The following is a 1,694-nucleotide window of genomic DNA, read 5'->3' on the forward strand; positions in this document are numbered from 1 at the left end:
CCCCCCGCACGAGCCACGCCGCAGCCAGCAGGTGAAGACGACCCCCACAGGCCCCCCAGGAGAGCCGCACTGCTGGCCAGCCGAGACTGCCCCGCGCACAGGTGCCGAGCCCCCCAGCAGCCAGGGTAAGTTGAGTCAGGAGCAGCCCCTCCCTGCCCACAGGCTGCCCCATGGCCTGCAGCCAGGGTGGGCTTTGCCAGGAGCCCAGATGGAGGGGGCAGGAGGCGACCGAGGCAGAGGCTGAGGGCCCGGCTCCACCCTGGCTCTCCAGGGTACGCAGCGTATGTGGCCTCACGGCTGTCACCCCAGGCAGAGCACGGGCTGAGCCGGGGTGGGGTGGCAGGAGGGGAGTTCCACCTGGTGGCCGAGGCGTCTAAGAGTCCTTCACAGCAGGACAGCGTGGCCAGGTTGAACTGGGCCACACAGGTGTCCCCGTAGGCAGCTGGGCCAGAGCCTGGCCCCAGCCTCAGTCCAGCCTGTTCCCACCAGCCACCCTAACCCTAGGCCCCTCGGGACGCCTCCTGGCTAGGACTTCCCACAGACCACTCAGGGCAGCAGGGCCTGGCGCCGGCCCTCCCTCTGGGGCCAGGCTGGGCTTTGAGTAAACCCCGCTCCTTTTAAAGCCATCGGACTCCAAGGAATGTGGAGAGCAGCCAGTCCAGCCCCGTCTCCCAGCTCACACAGCTCCCTGGAGCCGCCCGGCCCTAGCCCGCATCTGGCAGCCGCCCCAGCTGCCTTCAGACTCGGGGCAAACGCAGCCCTTCCCCTGCGAGGGGAGAGTGAGTGCCCGGGGCCTCGGTGTCCTCACTGGGCCCAGGCGCCAGTGGGATGTGCTCTGGGCTGGCCGTGGGGGCGCGGCGGTCTGCACAAGTGTGGCAGCTGAGGGCCTGCAGAGCCACGGAGGGCTCGGGCTCCTGGTGGGGCTCGACCCGAGCCAGTCAGGTCCCTGCAGGGCCTGGGCAGAGCTGTCTTCTGGGGTGCTGGCCAGGGGCAGCGCAGGCAGAGCGGGCCCCGGCTCCGTGGGGAGGGCTCTCGGGGCTCCGGCTTCCAGAGCCGGTGGGCCTGGGCTGGACGGGGGGGGCGGGGCAGGCTCCCACTGCGGGCGAGGCTGAGCCCAGGTCTCCCCCACAGCTGCCAGCTCCAAGGTCCCCAGCAGTGGGAATGCTCAGGCACCCGAGGGCCACCCGGGTAAGGCAGAGCCCGGCCGCACCAAGGCACGCCTGCTGCCCAACATGCCGAAGCTGGTCATCCCCTCGGCCGCCACCAAGTTCCCGCCCGAGATCACCGTCACGCCGCCCACCCCGACCCTGCTGTCCCCCAAAGGCAGCATCTCCGAGGAGACCAAGCAGAAGCTGAAGGTGAGCGGGGGAGCCGGGTAGTGCCGGGAGGGGGAGGCCTGGACGGGGTCGCGGCCCGGCCCCTCTGACCACTGTGCTCCCCGGCCCCGTCTGCAGTCGGCCATCCTGTCTGCCCAGTCGGCCGCCAACGTGCGGAAGGAGAGCCTGTGCCAGCCAGCCCTGGAGGTCCTGGAGACGTCCAGCCAGGAGTCCTCGCTGGAGAGCGAGACGGACGAGGACGACGACTACATGGACATCTGAGGGGGGGCGGAGCCCCACACGCCCAGCAGGCTGCCCCTCCCGGCAGGCCTGTCCGCCGCCTTCCGAGTGCAACCCCCGTCCCTCACAGCTAACACG

At 70.8% G+C, this 1,694-nt stretch overlaps 1 protein-coding gene across 1 annotated transcript in view; it reads left to right on the forward strand.

Annotated features, from left to right (window-relative positions):
* Positions 1 to 6: 6 nt before the first annotated feature.
* The window catches only part of LOC102484370 (calcineurin-binding protein cabin-1-like), a 2,381-nt gene continuing 693 nt past the window's right edge, over positions 7 to 1,694 (forward strand). Inside the window, exons 1-3 of the mRNA XM_006157161.2 lie at positions 7 to 125; positions 1,132 to 1,358; positions 1,455 to 1,667. Coding sequence (XP_006157223.1) covers positions 1,233 to 1,358; positions 1,455 to 1,598 — 270 coding nt within the window. The 5' untranslated portion in view covers positions 7 to 125; positions 1,132 to 1,232 and the 3' untranslated portion in view covers positions 1,599 to 1,667. The remainder of the gene's footprint in view (positions 126 to 1,131; positions 1,359 to 1,454; positions 1,668 to 1,694) is intronic.

This window comes from Tupaia chinensis, unplaced genomic scaffold, assembly GCF_000334495.1.
Source record: "Tupaia chinensis unplaced genomic scaffold, TupChi_1.0 Scaffold000531_1, whole genome shotgun sequence".
NCBI classification, from domain to species: Eukaryota; Metazoa; Chordata; class Mammalia; order Scandentia; family Tupaiidae; genus Tupaia; species Tupaia belangeri.